General features: G+C 37.6%; 1 protein-coding gene across 1 annotated transcript; it reads right to left on the bottom strand.

Annotated features, from left to right (window-relative positions):
• Positions 1-2771: 2771 nt before the first annotated feature.
• LOC105442606 lies at positions 2772-20228 on the bottom strand. Its single transcript, XM_011674873.2, has 12 exons — positions 19767-20228; positions 17848-18113; positions 16706-16947; positions 16258-16430; positions 15351-15528; positions 14128-14788; positions 13420-13881; positions 13084-13226; positions 10396-10527; positions 8088-8239; positions 6732-6852; positions 2772-5011 (listed from the first exon to the last, which is right to left on the bottom strand). Exons 1-12 carry the CDS (start codon positions 20111-20113, stop codon positions 4730-4732), a joined length of 3159 nt encoding a protein of 1052 aa, XP_011673175.2. The 5' UTR covers positions 20114-20228; the 3' UTR covers positions 2772-4729.
• Between the last annotated feature and the right edge of the window lie 1426 nt (positions 20229-21654).

Genomic DNA, 21654 nt, shown 5'->3' on the forward strand with positions numbered 1-21654 from the left:
CGACAGCAAGGACAACCACACATTCTACTCAGGGAGCCACAAATCATGGACCTGCCCCGACCTGTCACTGGTTTCATCAAACATCAGACACACCTGCTCAAGAACTGTTCTTCCAAAGTTCCCGAGGTCTGGCCACTTTCCAATCATCATCTCAAGCGACATCAAGCTTCAACTCTCCAACCTACCAAAGAAGAGATGGAATTTCAGAAAAGCTGACTGGCCCAAGTTCCAGGAACTCACGAACAAGCTAACATCTCGACTGCCAGACCCCTCCACCAGCAATGTGAATGACTCCTACTCTGCTTTCTGCTCCATGTTAGATCAGGTGGCAAAACTCTCCATCCCCAGGGGCAGGAGACACCCGTATATTCCATGCTGGAGGAAGAATGCGACCGTCTGTACGAATCCTACGCTAAGTCCAAGACCACTGAAGAAAGAGAAGCTGTAGGGAACGACCTGCTGATATCACTAGGAGAAAAGAGGAAGATTAGATGGGAAGAAGAAGTCTCTGAGATCAATTTACCCACTCTAGTCACAAGGCCTGGACTACCATCAACTAACTGACTGGTCGAAGCAACGCTCCAAAACAGTGTCCTGTTACTGCAAACTCCATCGCTTCAGTCCAAGTTAACAATGGAAAGTGGCAAGATAAAACCACTGAGGCCAAAGTCCACTCTCGCTCGGTGAACTCTGAGATTAAGAACCTCCTCAAGTCCACTCCAGAGTCAACCTCCATGTCTGAAGCCTTCACCTTGGATGAGGTTGAAACTGCACTGAAATCAATAAAGTCTGGCAAAGCACCATGCAATGATAACATCCACACAGAGTTCCTCAAGAACATGAGTCGCAAAGCTACTTCCTGGCTTCAAGCCTTTCTCTCTACCTGCATGATAACATCCACTATTTCATCAAAATGGAAGACCGCTAAAGTTATTGCCATTCTGAAGCCCAAGAAGCCTGCAGACGAACCCAAGAGCTACCGTCCAATCAGTCTGCTATCGCACATCTACAAGCTACTTGAAAGGCTGCTACTTGCCAGAATCGTTGACACTGTTGAAGAGAAGCTACCTACTACACAGGCAGGTTTCAGGAAAAGTAAATCAACCACTTACCAAGTAGTCAGGCTTGTAAACAACATAGTGACGGCCTTCCAGAAGAAGCAGAAGTTTGGTGCAGTTCTTGTCGACCTTACTGCGGCATTTGACACAGTATGGCACCGTGGCTTATACCTCAAGAACCTGCAGACCATTCCAGATGTAAGAATTGTGAAATTTATCATGCTGCTTATACAAGACCGGTCATTTGTCCTTGAAACATCAAACGGCGAATGCAGTAGGAAGAGGAATCTCCGCAATGGTGTGCCGCAAGGCTCTGTCCTCGCTCTGATACATTTCAACATCTATGTCTCTGATATGCCCAAGGGGGAATGCATGCAGTATTCCTACGCAGACGACACCGCACTGGGGTTCGACAACCACTCCTTCGAGGCAATCAAAACATCACTGGAGAAGGACCTGAAGATGCTAGCCGAGTTCTTCAACAGATGGCATCTCAAGATGAGCATACCAAAGACTGTATCCTCTGTCTTCCACCTGGCTAACCGATGCGCCAATCGAGAGCTGAATATCTCACTAGATGGGTCTAGGCTGAACTTCGTCTCAACACCAAAGTACCTAGGTGTCACTCTTGACCGAAGCCTCACCTTCCCAGAGCATGCCAAAGCCACAGCTCAAAAGACCCAAGCCAGTGTGTCTCTTCTAAAGAAGCTTGCAGGGACCGGATGGGGAGCTAATTTCACCACCCTTCGCACCTCTGCTCTAGCTCTTGCCTTCTCCACTGCAGAGTATGCTGCACCTGCATGGAGCCACAGCACCCATGTACACAAGGTTGATGCTGTCCTCAATGATGCTATATGAGACAAATCAGCGGAACACTCACTGCAACACCCGTCAGCAACCTGCCAATATTATCAGGCATACCACCAGCTCAGCACGGATGAGATGCGCAGTACACTAAGCTTGTCCAAAAGCATGACAGAGATAAATGCCTTGTTCCTGCCTCCTCTGCCTTTGAAGGACAGCGTCTCCCTAGAAGACACTTTGCAACACAGGCTGCTGAGCTGCCGCTTGAGAAGCCCCCCTCCACCTTAGCCACTTGGATAGCAAAACGCTGGTCAGACCAGTGGAATTCGTCCACTACCAACTTGAAGGCGTTCATCCCAAAGCCCTGTGCAAAACCAAGTGGCAGCGACCTCCCAAGAAAAGCCTGGGTCAACCTTAACCGCATCAGAACTGGAGTTGGCCGTACACAATATTTCCTACATAAAATTGGAGCTGATTTATCACCAAACTGCGCCTGTGGAGAGATCCAAACTATAAATCATGTCATTGATGATTGTCCAATCTACAAATCCCCCCACGGCGCTCCCAGACTTCGTGAGCTCGATGATGAAACAATCTGTTGGCTTAATAAGGATCTTCCTATCTAGATGATGTACTCCCTGATATTCTTTGCACGAACGAACGATGACCCTTTGGTCTTTGGTCTTATGACCCTAAAATCTAATCAGTTCAATGCCTCTGCAAGAAACATACATGTCCCGATTTTGATAGTAATCCATTTGTCGGTTGTAATAAGAAGGCGTTCACAAGCTATTTTTGCATATATAATGAGCCCCATGACCTTTGACCCCAAAATCTACTCAGTTCATTGGCTCTGCAAGATAAATACATGTTTTGAGTTTGATGGTAAAATGTCCATCGGTTCTTGAGATGACGTGATCACAAGCTATTTTTGCATACATAATGAGTCATGTAACCTTTGACCTTGTGACCCCAAAATCTAATCAGTTCATTGGCTTTGCCAGATACATGCATGGTTTAAGTTTGGCAGAAATCCATCCATCGGTTCTTCTTGAGATAACACGATCACGAGAACGGGACATACGGACAACCCGAAAAACGTAACCAAAAACATTTGACATTTGACAAGATAAGCACATTGTTGAACAGTAGGTGGTAAATAATCATGAGAAACTACTGTTGATTGCCTTCACTGAGTGCGGTCAAGGATCTCATGACCCCCAAATCATTCTCACTCAAGTATACATACACTTAAGTAAACATGTAAGTTGATGTATCAAACATTATTTCATGTAAGATTAGGCAATTTCAATTAATTCACTTATTATGAATGCTGTGATCTTTGGCACCCCAAATCTTGTCGGATAATTCTCACTATGGTATGCACACATGCTACAAGTTTGAAGTTAAGTGGTCCGATTATTATTGCCAGAACAAGCCACTTAATATCTACATGAGTCAAGTTTGAAGTTGATATGTTGAATGGTTCGCAACAATGAAAATGGGATGGACTGGCAGCCAACTTGAATACAAAGCTATGTTACCGGTAAGTACAAGGACTTGTATGCCTCCAGAAAACAGTGAAGGATTTACTTTTGCAAGCCCTGGCCCATAAATAACCATTTCTATTCTCTTCTCTTTACCTCTCATCTCCTTCTTTTTTCTGGTGATTTAAAAAGTTGTCTGGATTTATTTTGATCAAATTTGTATTTATTAATTTTCTGATGTTTATGGGCAAATATATGAAAACAATTTTTATATTATGTATCATAGTAATGTCCTTTTTTGGTTGAAGGCACAAACACAGCAGAAGTAAAATTAATATACTGCTGTCATAACAGGGTAATACATGTATTCCTGTCCCCAGCTCTTTATGATACATTCCTTTTTTTACCTGATATGCAATTCCTGCTATAACAAGGTTATTTCTATGGTAATATCATAAACCTCAAGTGACTGATTTTGAACTGTAGTTTAGTATAAACTACAAGAAATCCGAGATAGGTTTGAACAATACATTAAAAAACATTATCAACGGCAAGTCCACCTAAAGCATCTAGGTTGAATTGAATCAATAGTGTTAATTAAACCCTAATCAGGCCAGAATATCAGTTTACCCCATAGCCGGGGGGATCCTATTACCCACCCCCCCCCCCTGAAATCTTGCAGTCGACTGCAAGGATCATTGACGAGTACACATCATTTGCATAAATCAACACTGTTTAAAGAACGATGTGAAATAAAGTACATAAGTTTTGAAGCCTTGTCTATGTTTTTATTGTTATTATTGAATGGAAAAATGAAATAAATTAAAGAGAGCGATAACTTTTTGAACTAACAATCAGTACATTTTTTAATAGCATGGATCAAAATGTAAAATTTTAGGAAGGAATAGAAACTAAGGTAAACTTTGAGTGAATAATAAGTTAAGGTAAAAATTGTACAATTTTGCTCAATATTGGAGCCCATAATGGGTTTTATGCTCATTTTTCGCAAAGCGTTCCGACAAACCTATTGAGTGATAAATGAAATACATACGGTATGGTATGAATTTAAAGTAGATAGGAAGCTAAAAAAAAGTAATTAAATTTCATATGAATGGAAAGCACGAAGCCTAGGGATTACAATCAAATACAACAAATCACTCATTTCCTGTGATGATAGAGTTACAACCAAAAGAAATCCCTCTTCCCAAAAGAGTAATAACAGGAATTGCAAAATGCCAAACCAGATGTTCAACTCACATCATGTCACATGATGTACTATTCTGAACAGTGCAAGCAATGTAAAAGTTAATTCTGTGTTAACATATGCCAGTCAATAACTGATTTATATACTTTCCGTAGGCAATATCGTTCTTACACACTTCACTCATACCGAGCTATGCAGATTGGGCAGACATAGTCTCCTTCAGGGGCACTGCTCATCCCTACACACTTGTAGTGACACCATCTGCCACATACCTCGCAGCACACCCAATCTGCTGGCAATATTGGCTTGCTGCAGCCCACCATGTCACAAACTTTACTTTGCTTATGTGGCTTTTCTGCTGCCTGGAGGAGTTTGAAGAGCACATAGTTCCGCATGCTCCTGGCATGGTCTTGTCTGAGGACTGAAGGTGATGTATTCCAGGTCAAAGCCAAGGCATTCTTAACAAATTAATACAGGAAGAAAGGAAAATATAATTGATAATTAAGTCAGCTAATTGTTGATAACTAAGAAGCAAGAGCATGTAGGTTGAACAATTTCACTAGAACAGCTTGAATGGATTTTATTAAATTAATTCTAGATGTTTTAAACAATTGCAGTTGTCCTACATTGCTGACATTTCTGTATACATGTATCCTTACATTATAATGAGCCAGGAAGCTTAATATGTTGGTTATTACTGCTGGGTCCCGTTTCATAAAACTTGTTATCAATAACAAACGCAACATTTCTATGACAAATTGAATGCCACGATTCCAGTAGCTTTTTACATTATTGAAATTTGTTATTGATAACAAGCTGTATTGAAACGGGACCCTGCTACAGCTCCATGGAGGCACTATTGAACATCCTTCATGATCACCAGAACAGTGTTTGGGGCTTTTGAGTTTTAGGATCACACAAATATTACAGGGAGTCATTAATTTTGCAACTTCATTTCCCCTTCATAAATCCTACCAAGGTCATGCTAAAGGTTGTACTCATTCAATGCCAGAGAGATCACAGTGGATAAAACTTTACCGACTGTAATAATGCACAATTCAAAAAGAACAAATAAGAAGAAAAAAACCAGGTCCAATATTCCTTTTCAGGTTGCAAATTTCAAACGCACTAAAAGAGATGGTCACGTGTTAGAAGTAAACAAAAATATAAACGGTTTGGTGATTCTAAATTCTGGATATCTTAATGATATTTTGTACTGTTTGAGCCAACATAAAAACCACCCTGTAAGGTATGACATCTCATGAAGTTCATATTTTGTTGTTTTTATTCCAAACTCACAGTACAAACATGTATGTAGAAAAGAAGAATACACAATATGCATTTATATTTATGTTATCCCTGTTAGGTAACAGCTATGAATATTTATATATAATATTGACTGGCCTTGAGGGAGATACCACATATATTTCCTGAACTAGACTCATCTTGCCAGAGTCGAAGACGAGGGCAATATGGATCTATAAAAATAAAGCCTGTTTGTTATTATCCAAATCAGACATCTAGAGTAAGATCGTAAAGATGGAAAAGTTTTACCCATTGACAGAGCTGCCAAGTATCCTTGATTGTCATGAAAACTCCCTGAAATTTTGATGATTTTTTGCATATAAAAAACATTAATATTTAGAATCTCTCTGATTCATACATTGATAATCTCAATTGGAATGTTGCAATGAGAACGATTTACCTGATTTCTCTGTGAATTTTCTCTAAAAGAGGACTATTAAAGTTGGCAGCTCGATCTGCATTTAAAACATTTAGATACCGTATATCAGGTACTCTGAGCTTTATTGTAACTTAATTATTGGGGCATGTATCCATTGTCTTAGCCGTGCTAGGTCATTATGACGTTGTTACAATGCGTATGATTCAAACACATATCCTCTTTCTATGTGTCCTCAAATGCCAGGACGTTAGCCAGTGATGATACAACAACATATTGCCTGTTTTACAACATGTTAAGTCCATATGCTTTTGTGAAAGATGGCGATAAAAGAAATATTACCATCATTGCCCCGTCTGCATAAAAAACGAGGGGAATACAGTTTTGTAAGACCATAGCTCAGATATCTGATACGGTTAATAATTCTATGTATGTAACTCTAAGTAATTTTGTCTTATACAAAAGAACAGAATATTGATAAACAACAATACACTTACGAGCATGACAAATGGGCCACATGAACTACCGTCCGATTGTTGGGCTGAAGTAATTTTCTCGTCATATGACCACTCTTCTTGCAGTTCGCCAGTACACCTTGCCCTGGCTGCCATGTACTGTCTACGAAATACATAAAACATATAAAAAAGGATTTTACAAGAAAGTTCAAATAATTTTTATTATTAACATAAGTAGTTTAACAAATAGAGTAAAAGTTAATAACGAAATATAACTGCAAATATTAAAACCTTGAACCTCCGGTTTGACAGTACGGTGGTCTACTGGTAAGTTTTAAAGTCGATTTTCACATAAAAAATTATAAAATGGGCATATATGGATCATAATCAAATGATTAGCTGAGAGCCAGTCACATAGCATTCCTCATTTCTCCTAACGGCCTAACCTTGCATTTTTGGCAAGCAATCGCTCATTAGGAAAGTAGCTTGCACGTGTGTGCGTCAATGTGACTGATAAGGTTAAATTAAGCAGCACGTACAAGTTGGAGCAACGTGCACACGTACCTCAATTTAAGGTTGAGCTTATATCTTCATGTACGTGCTGCATAGCGCACCTACACCTGTATGGCTGCAAGTGTGCAATGCTTGCTCTAGCTTCATCAGCAGTGGCCAGCATGCCGCTCCCTGCCCTAGTTTTTAACTTGCAAGCTAGAGTGCTGTCCCAGCTCAGCTAGCTAGCTAGTTTGTAGTTATAAGTGTCAATTTTGTGCTACGGTATATTGTGTTTTCAAGAAGGGATATACCGTGTTTGATTTACATTTGTTAGTAAGTTTGCTTTCCTTGTGCCTGTGGTCTGACTCACATCACATTCCCTGGTCTGATCTGGGTTTCCCCATATCCAGTATGAATAGACCAGTCCTCCGCCTAGGATTATCAAATCCAACTGTTGTAGATCTATCATCTAGACTAAATTTACATTTTACATAATCTATCAAAGAACAAGGATCCATATATTCTATTTTAGAAAACAAATAACATGCGACCTTGGTTCATGCATTGCTCAATTAATTATCGTAGCACATTTGATAAATTCATAATTATCCAAAGCTACAACACATACAATTGGAAAGTTCATTGCATGTGCTAATTTTAACCAATGCCAACTGCACATTATTTGTAAAATAATACTAACTTTAATACTGGGGATAGTATGAAATGACAAATCATTGTTCCTATTAAATTTAGGGAATGTAAGATTAGCATGTACATGTGAGAGACATGAACCAATAACATGCACAAGTAGAGCATGTTCCGTAACAACATGATATTACACATTTTAAAACTACATTTCCACAGTATAATAACACATTTCTTTTTTGGTAATCATCAGATATTTACCTAAATTTTTCAAAGTATAACAAATTGTCATGGCCGGCAAGGGAATCCAATATTGAGACTGTTCTTGATTGGATATTGGCCACCAACAGGATCCAGTGGCTCTGGCGAACATTGATGGGCATAAAAACCCAGGTGAATCGTCTCAACACCACCTATGGAAGAGAACACCGCAATGTACTTTGTAAATAAAGTAAACATGAAGCTTTGAGGAGGGTAAAAAGTCAAACAGGACTTCCTTCCACAAAAGATACTTTGTTCCATCACTGTTTAGGTCAACGCCTTTACCAGCTGTATTAATAATAGGCGGAAAATTGTACATGTCTATTAAGGCCGAAAAAGAAAAGTCAACAAATAATGGATGGCCGAGGGAAAAAAAGTGAAAGAAAATACAACAAAGACTGGGCTACGATTTTGGTAGGTGACAAGGTTGTGTGTGTGTGGGTGTGGGGGGGGGGGGGGTGCAACATAAACGGAATGAAATTCAAAAAACAAAGTTTTCCTTATGTATGCCCTTGTTCATACAATTTCTTATGTTTTTTAATTTTTTAGTTTATTGTATTTCAAAGAAATTTAATACAGATCATTGAACAATAATAATTACCAACAAATTAACTATTTGTGCCAATCATTATGAAAATAATCACTATTTTATGAATTTGAAGACTATAGCCCATTTCCATTTAATTTGTTAATAAAAGAAAAGAGCATTTTGGCCAGAGATTGTCTTGCTGAATGTCAAGTGACTTCACAAGGCTATACATATATGTCTAGCATTGGGTTTCAAAATTTGTGCACGAAAGACTTATAGTTTTAATAAAGATTCAATAATAACAATTATATTGGACTATTATTCTAACATTAAAATCTTACAAATGCGTAGTGACCGTTGTATCGTATTTCATGAATTGAATCTTTGTGAAAACTTAAACCTGACTGTCAGATCAGGTTTCGCGTCCTCTCTTGAAAATGTTATTATTTTTCTTAAAGGAAATACAAAGTTTTGGTATGGGGTCATGAGTTTGGTTCAAATGAACATATTGGAATCATATGCGATTGAAATCAAGTCTAAATTTATTAAATTATAAATATTAAACTCTTTATGTTGTATATCTCCCTCTTAAGGTCAAGATATTAATTAAGCCATAAAACAATGTTTCTTGACTAAAATCAACCGATTAGCTATTCCCGTTTGGAATTGCATATCATAACTACATATTTTGAGATTTTCGTGGTCGCAGCCACCATTGTATGGCCGTAAGCACTATATGAAATTTATCAGAATTTACCAGGAGCACCGGTAAATTTTGATATTCAATTTTTATCGAAAGCAGAAGTGTTTTAAAGGCTAAATTTGTTAGTGCTTATAATCCATCTACAGGGGCATCCAAATATATCAAAATTGTAAAGAATCACTATCGGGCCAATTTTGAAATTTCCCAAAACTTTGTATTACCTTTAATATAGGCCCTTCAAATACTTATAGATTTAATTAAATTATTTCAGCAAGCTATACATGAAGATTGAATCCTGAAATTATATTCCCATTTCATGCTTGTGAAGTACCGGTAGTTTTACACAAGAATGAAAAAAATAAGCAAATTATCGTGGCCTTACAGTGTATATTTGATTTCAGAAATTTTTATTTCAAACTTATATCAGTTATTAGTAGATCTCATCTTTCATGCAATAAGGGATTTATAATATACGGTAAGAGTAATTTTAATTGACAATGAATTCAAACTTTGAATATTAGTTTTCTTTAGAGTCAAAACTATTGACTAACTTGAATACAATAGTTACAAAATTACATAGTATATACTCAGAAAATGTCACTGTTTTCTTTGTTTTGAAATTAACACTAAGAAGAAACTCTATCATATCTGTAACAAATGAAAGTGTTAAGAGACCACTTTCTAATTTTTGACATTTTGATTATATAAGAGGTCCATGGAACTTTCGCTCTCCTGAACAGATTATCAGGGGCCCGGCAGGTTCCTTCAGCACTAGTCCTGGAAGATGTCCCCCTAAATAATTTTGTAGGCATGCATGTACAAAGGCAATATTTGTAACTACAATTTTTGCAATATCTCAAATTTAAAAAATGGCCTTTCATTTTGTTGTGTATGCATGGAGCTGTGATAAACCATGTCTTATAAATTATCTGAATAGGGAGCGCATGAATATTGTACTCTAGTTGCTCTTTAAATACAAAGTTTTAAACATTCAAGATTAGTTTGAATGCAGGTTATAACTTTTCAAACATTACCAAAAAAAATTAACATATAGGTTTTCAACAACTAGAACTTACCTTCTGAAACATCCACGGTTGCATATTCTTACAGCTCCACTGGACGGCCACATATGAAGGGAGTAGGAAGATGTGACCAAAGTCACTTTGGTTATTTTTGGTCATCAACAGATGCAAATAGCCATTGATTATCTGAAGAAAAAAAAGAAACATCAACAAAGACAATTAGAATGCCCAATACCATAGACCTACGAGTGATGGACTATAATAATAATAATAATAATAATGTAATAATAACATATTCATACTGTTCTCCCCGAGGGCCCCGCAATCATATTATTACCCCGATCATCGGATCCAGGCTTACCCGCACACAGTGTATGCACATTCTCCACTCCCTGGGGAGTATTTCAGCCAGGCGTCATTTTTACAAGCATACACTTGCTAATCTAAGCACATTAGCTTTCGTATCCTACCGGGTACCCATTTAACACCTGGGTGGAGAGTGGCAAATGTAGATCAATGTCTTGCCAAAGGATATTAGTGCCGCGGTGGGACTTGAACCGCGGACCTTGTGATCCACAGTTCGGTGACATATCCACTCGTCCAGCACACCTCCATGTTAACATGATTTTCCTTCTGATCTAATGATCTCCACCCCCTTCTGAAAAGTTCTGAATATGTGCATCTTAGAGCATTCAGCTGTTTTACCAGTAACAGTTACATATTAAAGCAGGTTCTGTCATTAGCAAAGGAGCAGTTTCCATCTGCTGGCTTTTTTTGGCTGGTGTGCTTTGTAATAGTATTTTTCTTGAATAAAAACACTGCCAATGAGGAGCAAAAATGTTGAGAACCATATGATTTGTGAATTATAAATTTAAAAATGCACATTTTCGCATGCCCAGTTAACAACTAGAAGGCTACCGGTAATATCTTTATAAGCCCGTCCAGTGTAACTAAAGAATAAGATGATGAAAATGGGTAAAATAGGATTCAAAATCTTAACCCTTACTGTACTGGGGGGGGGGGGGGGACCTGGGAGGCCCCCTCCCTCGACATTTTTGCAGATCGCGCCGCAACCGCTTGGAATTTTTAATTGTCATTTCATGACTTTTTTCCCTCAAGTCTTGCGCACATTTTGATACCATTTTCGTCAAAATCGGATATACCTGTAAGGCGTTACATAACAATTAGTATGCGCATGTCATCAAAAAAGTGCTATAATTGCATATATTCATGTACAAGCAGAAATGTGAAGATATGAATTGATATCAAATTGCTTTTATATGTTTCTCAGAGTATTTTGATGTATCCCATAACAAAAGAATACATTAGAAATAAAACAATAGATATAATAAGAAATAAAAAACAGTAGAATACATAAGAAAATAAATAGTTGAAAATCGCATCAAATTTGCATAAATTATCATTATTAATTATATCAAATAACTATTTTGTGTTAGAAAAGAAATTTCATATGAATAATGAGTTTTAACATTCAAAAGTGGAGTCTGATAATTTTTGTAATGATTTTAGTTCCCTAAATATAGTTCCAGATTTGATATTCATGAATGCGTAATTTGCGTATTCATAATTTATGCAAATTAACCTATGCATTTTTAAATATCATAAAACTAATGAAATCTCATGAATTTGAGATGACAAGGAAACATTTATTCAATACATTTTCAAGATTCTTCACAAGTCTACGGACAAATATGTAGAGTTTTCTGTAAAATGCATAAAATTAGCATTTTGCATAATTAATTGGGCTATAACGACAAAAATTTGCATATTAGGAAAAAACTAATTATACCATCTTGTTCCTTACGTAAATATCTACAAATATGCAAATTTTCGTGTTCATTGGACTTTCGACGGCCGAGATCATAGGGGGGGGGGGCCTCCCAGGCTCCCCCCCCCCCCCCAGTCAGAGTACAGTAAGGGTTAAACAATCAATCAAAATATAACCTCTATTATTAATAACAATAATAATAATAACCATATTTATAAAGGGCAACATATCCATCTCTAGAGATACTGCAAGGCGCATACAAACAATTTTGTACTATCAACAAGTGTTCCAAAGTATAACACATGGAACAGCAAGTTCAAATTATTAACCAAAATTGAACATGGATATTCCATGATTCAAGTGATTTAAGTGTTTAAATCACTGTCTTTCTCACTGCTAATTAGCGGTGGACCAATCATAAGTTCAAAGTGGAGAAACCTGCATGAGGATCTTGCTTATAACAATACTTTTTGGTGGATATAACTTCTGTGAATTTCTTAACAATAATGTCATGGAAGATGGGTGAAATTAAAATTTATTCCTGACAATAAGCCAGTTCATAATTGCAGTCTGCGCATGAGCAGATAAAGGTCATTGCAGAACAAATTGTGAAATACACAGAGAGAAAATACTGGATACATGCTCACGAAAGTTATGTGATCACTATTCATTTATGCACAAGCAGTGCACTCCATATGATACACAGGTGAAAGTATTCTTTGAAAAGGGGAAACAATGATAGGTCTATTTCTGTAGCACCTCCATCGCTGTAGGAGTGATTTATTGCAAAATGTACAAAGTGGGACCACTTCTATTTTGAAGATCTGTGACTATTCGGGGTCATTTGGGACATGTGCTAACCGTGAACTGGTCTGAGCCAATACTCCTGGGATTCGTAACTCAATCAAAATGTATGTTGTACTGTTCTACAATAAAAAAAAATGTATACACACCTTGTCATTAATCCAATTGGGATGAACAAGACTGACGAAGTCCCGGTGCTCAAGCACATCACCGCTCACGTGGTACCGTGCCCGTTTGCCTTTAGGTACCGCTACTTTTGGCAAGACAATTTCTTTTAGCAGCCTTCTTGCATCTACACACAAACAAAAATAAATAAATAAATAAATATTGCATAAGAGACAGATGCATGCAGATTTCCTGTTCATATAACCTGTGACAATTGTAATAATATTATTTATAAGAGTTATACATGTAATTTTGGGAAGAAAAAATAACCTAATTACTTATAAAATAATGATTATGATGATTAAGAACTTCATACACACCCATTTTCAGTCTTGAAGAAGCAGTTGAGGAGCGTGAGGCAGTTGAGGAGCATGAGGCAGTTGAGGAGCGTGAGGTGGCTGGGGCCGAGGCGTCTGGGGCCGAGGTGGCTGGGGCAGAGGCGTCTGGGGCCGAGGTGGCTGGGGCAGAGGCGTCTGGGGCCGAGGCGGCTGGGGCAGAGGCGTCTGGGGCCGAGGCGGCTGGGGCCGAGGTGGCTGGGGCCGAGGCGTCTGGGGCCGAGGCGGCTGGGGCCGAGGCGGCTGGGGCAGAGGCGGCTGGGGCAGAGGCGTCTGGGGCAGAGGCGTCTGGGGCCGAGGCGACTGGGGCCGATGTGTCTGGGGCCGAGGCGGCTGGGGCCGATGTGTCTGGGGCCGAGGCGTCTGGGGCCGAGGCGCCTGGGGCCGAGGCCGAGGCGGCTGGGGCAGAGACGTCTGGGGCCGAGGTAGATGGAGTAAATTGGAGCTCTGAAAAAGCCCAGTTAAAATAGGGTTATGGGGCAGTTGTACTACTTGCCATATTGCTCTCCCTATAGAATAACAGATACAGGACCTAACAACATTTAATTTCAATGTATTCACTTCTTTAGGCACATTCATTTTATAACACATATGGGTAATTCTACACAGTTGGGTTGGGCCACAAAGTGTGACATTTTGAGGGTTAAAAGAGAGTAATTATTATTACATGAAAAAGAAGCAAAATGTTCTCACCTTGTGCGGCTTGAGCTAGATAGTCTGTAATTAGTCTGCTGTTGCCTCTCTTCCTATCAGCTGCAGTTCCAACGCGAACAGACTTCCTCTTTTTCCTCTGTGGGAGTACAGTGTCATGTCTCCCACTGCTGTGTTTCTGTCGCTTTCTCTTTTTCTTTCCTCGTGGTGCTACTGGAGCGTCAACTAATCCAGCCTCATTCTGCATACGCAGATGGGTGGTAGCAACTAATAAGCCCAGCTTATCTTCCATCGATGTCAGGATCTGTACATCATTGCAGACATAAGAGAGATCTCGGAGGACCTCAAGATGCTCCCTCACCTGTAAAGCGACTGCCTTCTTGGATGACAGCTGACGACTCACAGGCAGGTCCACATGTGAAACTTCTCCCTCATCAAACTCAAGTGTTTCATCTATCGATGAAACACCAGACCTCTCTGGGAGAAACCCAGAGACATGCGAGTCCAGTGTGAAGAGAGGCGACTCGCGGTATTCCTCTGGCAGGTCCTGCCAGCTGGCCTCACCAAGGTGGAAAATGGCAAACATGTGCTTGCAAGGGAGGCGGAACCACCTCCAAGCCCAACACTCACATGAAGGAATGTTCTGTGCTGAATTAATATGGACGTTGTAACAACATCCCGGCAGAGATGTCTCACTTTTCACCTTAAAAGAGAACAAATAAGTTAGAAGAACTTTGTAAAGTTAAAGTCCATCAAAATTTTTACTACTTAATTAGAGTTACACAATTCATTCATGTATTTATAATAAACTATATGTTTGTTTTAGAGACTTTAATCCCTTTCTTTAATTTATTTACAGGCCTTCCTGAACAGGAGTCATTGAATACAGAACTAAATATAACATACGTGAAATGATCTTACAAATTAATGCATAATCAAAGAAAATAATTATTTATAAATGCTAAACCTTACATAAAGTTACAAAGGAATCCACTTTTTAGTGTTCCTATAACCACGACCCAAGACTGGCTGAAATGCTATAGCAAGCCAAATTCTCAGTCTGGCCGAAATACAAAAGAAAAAAAAAATACATGAAAAAAAAAAAATAAATAAATAAATAAATGAATAAAAAAAATAAAAAAATAAATAAAATAGAAACAAAAAACAAAACAAACAAAAAAAGGCAAAAGATTATTTACTGGCTTGAAGGTAATGTCAACATATTTTAAAGCAACTTAAATACAATTATGATATACATATAGTACCTGGAAGTGAGATCCGGATATCTTTATGACATCTTCTTTGCATACAGTGAGTGCATACTCCATCTTCATCATGCAATGGTGTATGAAGGAGTGTGGGCGGGACCTCAAATATGAAGGAATACCTTCATCATAGGTCCTTCCAAGTGATTCCATTGACGACACATTTTTCTGAATGTACCTTTTATTAAACAGAAGAGTAAATAAAAACATCAATAAAACAATGGCAATGCACTAGTGTAGCAAGATGTTAAGATTAGACTAGTAATTAAAGAATGAGAGGGAATTAAATAGTTTTAAATAGAAATTTGTGATCATGACATTTTCACTATGTTGCTTGTTTACTCTAGTTACCGGTACTCAAATCAACTTGAATTTAGGATGGAATTTCCTATTCAAAGGGACTAACCTTGAACCCCTTGGGGTATACGGTAGGGAGTGGGCATGTGCCCTATTTTAGAATTTAGAGCATGAACAAACAAAAACTATTCAGAAAGGAAAATAAGGATAAATATTTATTAAATAGAATTTTTCATTTTTTTATTTTTCATGAAATCAAATGGTGAGGTGCATGTCTATGTGGCAGATCACCTAATAAATATTGATTTTAAACAAAATCAAAAGGTAGTCTGTAATGCTACATACTGTACCATATAACCTTAATCACATTATATGTCCCTGAAAGATGATAAATCAATAATATGTTTAGGCTTTCAATATGTTCTAAAAGTCATCCCATTTACCATCTCATAACTTTTTGTGGCATTTTAGGAATTAACATATAGAATGACAAAACACATAGTAATATTACAATTACTAGGGGAATACATGTACATGTACATACAGGAAAATAATGTGGATGGCAATGACAATCATTGAATCAAGTTAAATAAACCTGATATGTTCTCACCGGAGTTTCATGGTTGGCAGGTATTCTGTAATGAGGGCAGAGACCATTCCAGAGATGCCAAGATCTTTCTTCTGTTCCAAGTAGTCATACTTGAAAATCTTATTCTGCCGCTCAATACCGTTATTCGTATTGACCTGAAGATCTCTGTCAGCACGATAGGCCCAAACCCAACGCTGAAATGAAAGGTAAATAGGTAACAATGAGATTGTGCTAGCCATGACTGAGGGAAAATTGAGGTGAAATCTGAAGTTGAAGTTTCTTTGTGTAGAAATTTACATTGTGAAAATGCTGATAGCATGGAGTAAATTAAAATCTTAACAGGAGTGCTTTTCCACTGAAGTTGGTGTATCAAAGGAACTATGGAAAAAAGTGCATGATAATAAAGGACCTACCAAATATGAGGCATTAAAATGACACAATCTATCTGTGATGCATCAAGATATATTACCTTGAAATGTGGGTACCATTGTTTGGAGAACCAGTTCCTCAGCTTGGAACTAGATCTCCACTCAGGTGATGACTCAAAAGCGCCCAAGGCAGCTTGATACTCCGCAGGTTGTGTGGCATGAGCACACCTCCTCATCATACCTAACACCTTCTGCTTACAAGAGGTGACACCATTTTCCGTCTTGCTCAACCACCGCAGCCAAGCCTGCTCTCGGTGGAAGTCGCACAGGAAAGTTGTGCATTCTACAAAAAAGCACATTAGGATTTTGAGAAAATTTAGAATACAAATTTGACTTGAATTTGTTGAGTAATTTGTGACAATTTCCATGACCAAGGTTCTAAACAGGCCCTAATTTAGAATAGAAAAAACAAATTAATAAAGAGCAGATCACTATATCTACACAGAAGCAGCAAAATCCTTGAAACACAATAGAGAATGTTTTGGGAGAAAAAGACAAGTATAATTCTAAATTGGCAATATAGCAATTTTAAGAAATATAAATGCTGGAATGCTGGAATGGCAAAGTTAAATTCATTAAATTATGGATTATGTATTACCGATACAGATTATGTTATAAAAAAAAATTTGAAACAGAATGGTGTACATGGTTCCAAAATCATCTTATACAATGATTCTAGGAGGAAAGATAAATTGAAGAATATATTTATCATGTTTAATACATATACAAAAATTAAATAAACAAGATGGATTCTCAACCACACGCCTGCCAGATCAGAAATATAATGCACATTAATTTGTTTAGATCTCATGTCCACAAGCTATTTCAGAGTAGTACCTGTGACCTCATGACTCCAAAATCTGATCAGTTCGCCTGCGGGCCGCCCGTATTAGCTATGAAGTTTCATATATATATATATATGTATCCATCCATTAATTCTTGAGATATCGCGTTCACAAGTTAATAATAATATGCCGTTCTTTTATAGCGCATATCACATTATGAGCTAATATCAATGCGCTTCCGAAGTTTAGACAGATGGACACACAACCCAAACACATAATGCCCCTGGCACCCTTCGAGATGAATGTATAAAAAGATGAGCATGTTTATCATACATACATGTACTCATTACCAAATGGTGATGACCCATAATCTTTTGTATATGTACAAATTTATTTACCTGGAAATGTCTCTTCAATTGCTTTGATTTCTCTTTCAGAGAAATCCGTCATGAAGTATGAAGGGTTCCAATCCTTACCATCTTCTTCCATCCATTGTTTGATGGTCTGGAGGCCAAGCTGAATTGCTCTTGCAGTCTCATACTGCACAACGAAATCACCAACGACTGAATAGCCGTGATTGGTCTTTACGGCCAAAAAGAACAACGGAACGGCATATTTCGTTGTGCGGTATGTTGCATCAAGAAGGCAAAGCTTGTTGCCATATCTAGGACAAAGAAAACCAATTACTGAGTTATTGATTTTTGTTAATATGAACATCATTTTGGCTTGTCTACGGCACTTGCACCGTTTTTGGTACAATTGATAGCAGCATCCTTTGTAGGACACCTTAAATTCCCTATTTTATACACAGCTAATATTTTGTTCTCTCCTGTTTTTTCCTTCCTTTTCTTAGATTGGGGGTAATGAGAAATTCACCATTGAAAATGTTAATATGCTATCAATATTAGATTTGATTTGATTTGAAAAGGTTTGGGCAGGTCAACAGCTGATTTAGGTGGAATTTACATCATTAAAAAGATCAAATGAATGCAATACAAAGTAAATATGAAACATTTTGACATAATGGCTTAGATTTATACATAATCAAAGAGAAATACCAAATTAAAAAATAAAGGAAGAGAAGACTTGAAAGAAAGAAAAAAAAAGGGTGACAAAGGATGAGACTACCGGTGGGGCAACAAAAGGGAGATATAGTTATATAAATAAAGAAAGGGGAGAATGATAGAGGTTGTTGAACATGTAAAGAGATGCAAGCGGAACAGCAAAAGAGTAGAATAGAGAAGGGAAGCAAAGACATATAACCATACATTGTAGCAATTACGTGTACGAGGTGTGTTTGCAAGATGGGTACCATGTCTTTTGACTATAGAACAAAAGCACAGCAGATGCAGAATGTCAAGATAAAACTTGACACTCTTTTATGCCAACCCATCCAAATTCTTGGAACGATTTGTTACTACATGTATATGAATGAGACTTGGGTTCATCACTATCAGCCCGAGACCAAGGAACAGTCAACAGTGGAAGCATTTCATGTCACACCAGTCCCAAGGAAGGCAAAGGTCACTCCATCTGCTGGCAAGGACATAGCATCTGTTTTCTGGGATGCACAAGTGCTTTAGTGGACTACCTCCAGAAGACCAGAACGGTTCTACCATCAATGGACACTACTAATCTGACTTACTGAAGCACTTAAGCGAGAACATCAAGACAAAGAGGCAAGGACAATGCTCCAGAACATTCATCATTGGTTGCGATGGCAACCATCCGGGATCGCAGTTTCCAACTTGTTCCTCACCCACCATATTCACCAGACCTAGCCCCATCAGACTTCCATGTATTGCCGAAACTCAAAAAGAATTTACAAGCTACACCATTGACGAGGTCATTGATGCCGATGACTCCTACATGGAGGACCCACCAAAGAACTTCTACAGCAGTGGTATTGAGGCACTCTGTCACCACTGGCAGAAGTGTGTGGACTCACAAGGGGACTGTGTAGAAAAATAGGGCAGTCCAGTTCTTCTGACTCTTACCATCTCTGGGAGGCTCCAAACTTTTCAGTCGGCCTCTCGTATATAAATAAAAACAAACTTCATACAAATCAAGCATAGAGCCGCTGTTTTGAGTAATCAGGAAACTGATTACGGGTATAAAGTACTAATTATTATAAAGAGGGAGTTGGGTTTGTGAAATAAAATTGTATGATATGCATTTCTTTAATAGTGTAGGGATTTGCCTCTTATGCATTTCTATGATGAATAGATCCATTCAAAAGGAAATAAAAACATGAACTCTCTTTTTTTCATGGAATAATAAATATAGGAAGTTGTCACAATTTAACATAAAAACAAACCGTTGTAATAGGTGTCGTTGAAATCTTGTTTGATGGCAAAAGAAGAAGTGTGAAGCACCAGATTCTCGGGGATTAGGTACTACTTCTTCATCATCTTCTTGTGGTATTGGGTCATCAATGTCTCCCACAGGGGCAGTTGATGGAAGGGTCAGCTTGAAGTTGTCCTCTGGATACTGTTGGGCCCATTCCTTCACCTGAATTTCTAGATTTTCCAGGTCCAACTTAGAGTACCTACATGAAACCAAAACAAAAAAGAAGTATGTCACATTAGGAAAGACACATCGAATTGTATATTTTATGTACCTAGCAATGTACATCTCAATTGCAGCTATCACTTTATCAGCCATTTGAATTTATGCAGTTTTAGCCATGCATCTGGCAGACACACATCAGCAAGTCATGTGCAGTGCTCATTCCACCCTTAGTAAATGGTTGTACAGCTTCACTAGAGAAGCTTACTACTACTACTAAGTCAATGAATATATATCTAAAAGTTACTCATAAAAGGAGAATAGCCAAAATCCAAGGAAATACATTGAAACAGAAGCAAACAAAAAACAACAAAAAAGCATATCAGTGAAAACCTAAGGAAAAAATCCTCACAAAAAAAGAAGAATACAATTTAAAACACAGTTAGGTGCATAAAAATTAGAAATTGTCAACATATTAATACTATATTATAATGATGATATAAAAGCTGTACTCCCAACTTGCTTTTAAGGTTAATTCTTTATTACATTTCAGCTGAGTTCTCATCATTAAAGGTATTAATTCCACGTACATCCCCAATAATACAAAAAACAAAATATCCTGATAAACTTTTTAAAGAAAAGTAGAGTTTTGTATTATTGTATTGTATGTATTGTGTTTAGTTATGTGGTTGTCAGTCAGAAATTAGATATTAATAAAGACTTATCCTTGGGCAGAATAGAAACGTCGCATGTAATGTAAGATCTGGTACACAAGTTCATGCACACTATAAAATGGCAGCAAACTCGGGTTAGTAGGCAAGCTTAGGCATTGTGGCTATGCTTCAAGAATAATTCAAACCCAAAAATAGTATGCACTTTAACAGAAGTAGAAATATCTTAGAAGTACTTTAGAAGAATAATTGGCAAGGGATAAAGAATTGTTAAGATCTAAAAAAACCTAAGATCGCTAAATATATTGACATCTGAAATTGGAAACATACTCATCTTGCTCCAGAGATATTAAATGATGTTTTGTGCTGCTCTCATTATCCACAACCACCCCCCCCCCCCCCCCCCACCCCAGAAAAAAAAAAAAAAAAAATAATAATAATAATAATAATAATAATAAATTAATTAGTTTAAAAAAAAAAAAAAAAAAAAAATCAGCTTTAAACATAGAAATCAATGTGCTTGAAAAGATTGTGAGGAATTAATTTACAAACATCACCTACATACAGAAGTCTTATTTCCCAATAAATCATTCTAGAAAAGTGGGCAATTGCAAGGTATAGCATAATTACATCTCATGAGCACAATATGGATATTGCCTATTTGAGATCTGTATACATTTAATACCTATTTTAGAATTATAAATACTTTTCATAACTGTTGTATTACTTTTCCATTTTCCTCAACCTTTCACTGAAAACAAATATATATTGTGGGAAACTACAACTGGTGTTCATAACCAGAGCTGCCAATCATGTGCGACCAAAAAAGGGAATCATGATGGCCAAAAAAAGGAATTTCAAGCAAAAAAAAAGGAATTTGTAAAAACAAAACTTACAACCACGAGCGACACACTTCCAATGCAAAAATTTTCATTCCTCATGCTGTTTTTTCCATACAAGCAGGTATTTATTGTTTGGTTATTTGTTATTATCGGCATTGCATTCTTTTTGAGAATATTTTTCTTT

Source organism: Strongylocentrotus purpuratus, unplaced genomic scaffold (assembly GCF_000002235.5).
Source record: "Strongylocentrotus purpuratus isolate Spur 01 unplaced genomic scaffold, Spur_5.0 spur5_contig_818, whole genome shotgun sequence".
In the NCBI taxonomy this organism is placed as follows: domain Eukaryota; kingdom Metazoa; phylum Echinodermata; class Echinoidea; order Camarodonta; family Strongylocentrotidae; genus Strongylocentrotus; species Strongylocentrotus purpuratus.

Excerpts from the sequence above, each read along its gene's own strand:
- LOC105442606 (XM_011674873.2), bottom strand. The coding sequence starts at position 20,113 with ATGGCTGATAAAGTGATAGCTGCAATTGAGATGTACATTGCTAGGTAC. Across the intron at positions 16,431-16,705 it reads AATGGTACCCACATTTCAAG|CGTTGGGTTTGGGCCTATCG; the intron begins GTAATATATCTT and ends CTTTCATTTCAG. Across the intron at positions 8,240-10,395 it reads AACCGTGGATGTTTCAGAAG|GTGGTGTTGAGACGATTCAC; the intron begins GTAAGTTCTAGT and ends TCTCTTCCATAG.